Raw genomic sequence first — 2,500 nt, 5'->3', positions numbered from 1 at the left:
ATAGAAAGATAGACAGATAGAGAGATAGATAGATAGAAAGATAGATAGATAGATAGATATAGATAGATAGATAGATAGATAGATAGATAGATAGATAGATAGATAGATAGATAGATAGATAGATAGATAGATAGATAGATAGATAGATAGATAGATAGATAGATAGATAGATAGATAGATAGATAGATAGATAGATAGATAGATAGATAGATAGATAGATAGATAGATAGATAGATAGATAGATAGATAGATAGAAAAATAGAAAGATAGAGAGATAGAGAGATAGAAAGATCAAGAGATAGAATGATAGAAAGGTAGATAGATAGAGAGATAGAAAGATTGAAAGATAGATAGATAGATAGATAGATAGATAGATAGATAGATAGATAGATAGATAGATAGATAGATAGATAGATAGATAGATAGATAGATAGATAGATAGATAGATAGATAGATAGATAGATAGATAGATAGATAGATAGATAGATAGATAGATAGATAGATAGATAGATAGATAGATAGATAGATAGATAGATAGATAGATAGACAGATAGAAAGACAGACAGATAGATAGAAAGAAAGATAGATAGATAGACAGATAGAAAGATAGATAGAACATTTTCTTGCAGCCTACTAGTGAAATGTCTGGAGAATGTCAGGCTGAGTCTCACTACACAAAATGTCCAGCCACATTTTAAGGACATTTTCCAGAATTCATGTCTGAAGACGACTTCCAGTGAAATAAAACAATCACAGCACAAGACGCCTTCGTCCTCTGCATGAAGGACACGCCCCTGTGTTATCACTGTGTGTATAATGACTGTTGGTGCAGGGGCTGCTGGGTCGGTACCGTTCTGCGTGAGCTTGGTGGAGGACAGCTGGGTGGAGATCCAGAAGCTCTCCTTGGTGCTGCGCTGGAAGATGAGGCTGGAGGGGATGCTGGGGCAGCTGTTGAAGTCTTCCTTGCAGCAGGGCAGGCCCAGGTAGAGGGCGTGGTTACTGAAGGTGGTGTTCTCATCACACTGAGGCCACAGGGACACACATCATGGGTTCATACCTCAAAGCTCCAGACTGGCTTTTTTAGAGTTGTTAGTCTATAGTTGTTAGTCCTAGAGAGCCAGCGTTAGTTTTGTCTACTCTCAGCTTCCGTAGAAACGTTGAGAAGCTATTGCGATATAAAGGCTCAATCTACGTTAACGGAAACACAACAACTCTCTGTTTCAGGTGATGATACACAAGTAAAATCATTATAAATATCTTATCCTGAATTTTTATTTCTGTTATGAAAGGTTCATTGTTTCGTTTAAAAACTTGAATTCAGCGTCTGTAAACAATTTTGAGGATTTCTTTCTGCATATTTTACATGACAGGAAATGCAACTGAAAATTATAAATTATATTAAAACATGTTTTGAATATTTACACAACTGTGGAATTAAATATAACTTTATATGTCAAAACTTGCTCCTACAAGCCGGAGTTAGAACAAAGATCAAGTTAAAGAACAAAAGAGAAATAAATAATAATAAAGTCAATAAAAGTAAATAGAAATAAAAGATCAAGGAACACAGAGATATTCACATGGTGTGTAATTATACGTCTGTAGCATCGTATCAGTGAGTGAAGGTCTGACCTTGTAGGCGTAGAGTTCGTGGCTCTCGTCTGACAGAGTGGTTCCATCCTCCCTCATCAGAGGAGTGAAGGCAAAACCAAACAGCTTCTTCTCTCCTTTGTCTTTTGCTGTAAGGAGAGAGGACGAGAGGGAAAGAGACAAGACGTTTATTTAATCTTCTCCCGACTTCTCTGTGATTTTCTATATTTGGTGACTGAAGAAAAAATGTCAAATCAGCTGCATTTCTGATTTTATTCTGGGTTTCTCACATATTCCAGTTTGATCTAATGTTTTCAAATATTTGTAACTTCCAGTTTTGCAGGGACCGGGTCAACCTGCCGTCTGTCTCTCACACGGATCATAAACATCTGTATCACATCAGGAGCCATGGGGTCACTCACTGGAGCAGTGTCTGAACTCGAAGCGGATGTGGGATCCTCTGAAGCGGTCGATGGGAATCGGTAGTTTGATGACCTCACTCCAGCGGGGGCTGTTGTTGTGGTAGAGCACGAAGGAGCGGTGCTCGGGCAGGTTGGGCTCCCCCGAACCAACACTGATGCAGTCCTGCAGGGGGAGGTAGAGAGAGAGAGCTTTAGCAGAGACCTTCATCCATGTCTTCATCACCTCCCGACGATGGAGTCCGGTCCTGGTCACCTAGCAACAACCTGGACCGGCTCCACCTGAACGACTTCATCCTCTGATCGAGGAGCTGATCCCAGACTCGGTGATCCGGTTTGATTCTCAGCTCTGAGACGTGAAGAAGAAGAAGAAAACTCCTTCCTGGGATCCTGTTCCTCCCGAGCCGCTCAAACAAACTTTATTGACAGACGAACGTGATTCACACAACGTGAGGTTCGTGTTTCAGACAAAAACAATTTCAGACAAAAAG

At 40.0% G+C, this 2,500-nt stretch overlaps 1 protein-coding gene across 1 annotated transcript in view; it reads right to left on the bottom strand.

The window, feature by feature from the left end:
• The window catches only part of LOC133000177 (dedicator of cytokinesis protein 3-like), a 95,864-nt gene that overhangs the window by 49,482 nt on the left and 43,882 nt on the right, over positions 1–2,500 (bottom strand). The window contains 3 exon segments of the mRNA XM_061070041.1: positions 851–1,022; positions 1,633–1,739; positions 2,013–2,175. Coding sequence (XP_060926024.1) covers positions 851–1,022; positions 1,633–1,739; positions 2,013–2,175 — 442 coding nt within the window.

Source organism: Limanda limanda, chromosome 4 (genome assembly GCF_963576545.1).
Source record: "Limanda limanda chromosome 4, fLimLim1.1, whole genome shotgun sequence".
NCBI lineage: Eukaryota > Metazoa > Chordata > Actinopteri > Pleuronectiformes > Pleuronectidae > Limanda > Limanda limanda.
The sequence above is the reverse complement of the archived record's forward strand: the minus strand, read 5'-3'. Positions and strand labels throughout refer to the sequence as shown.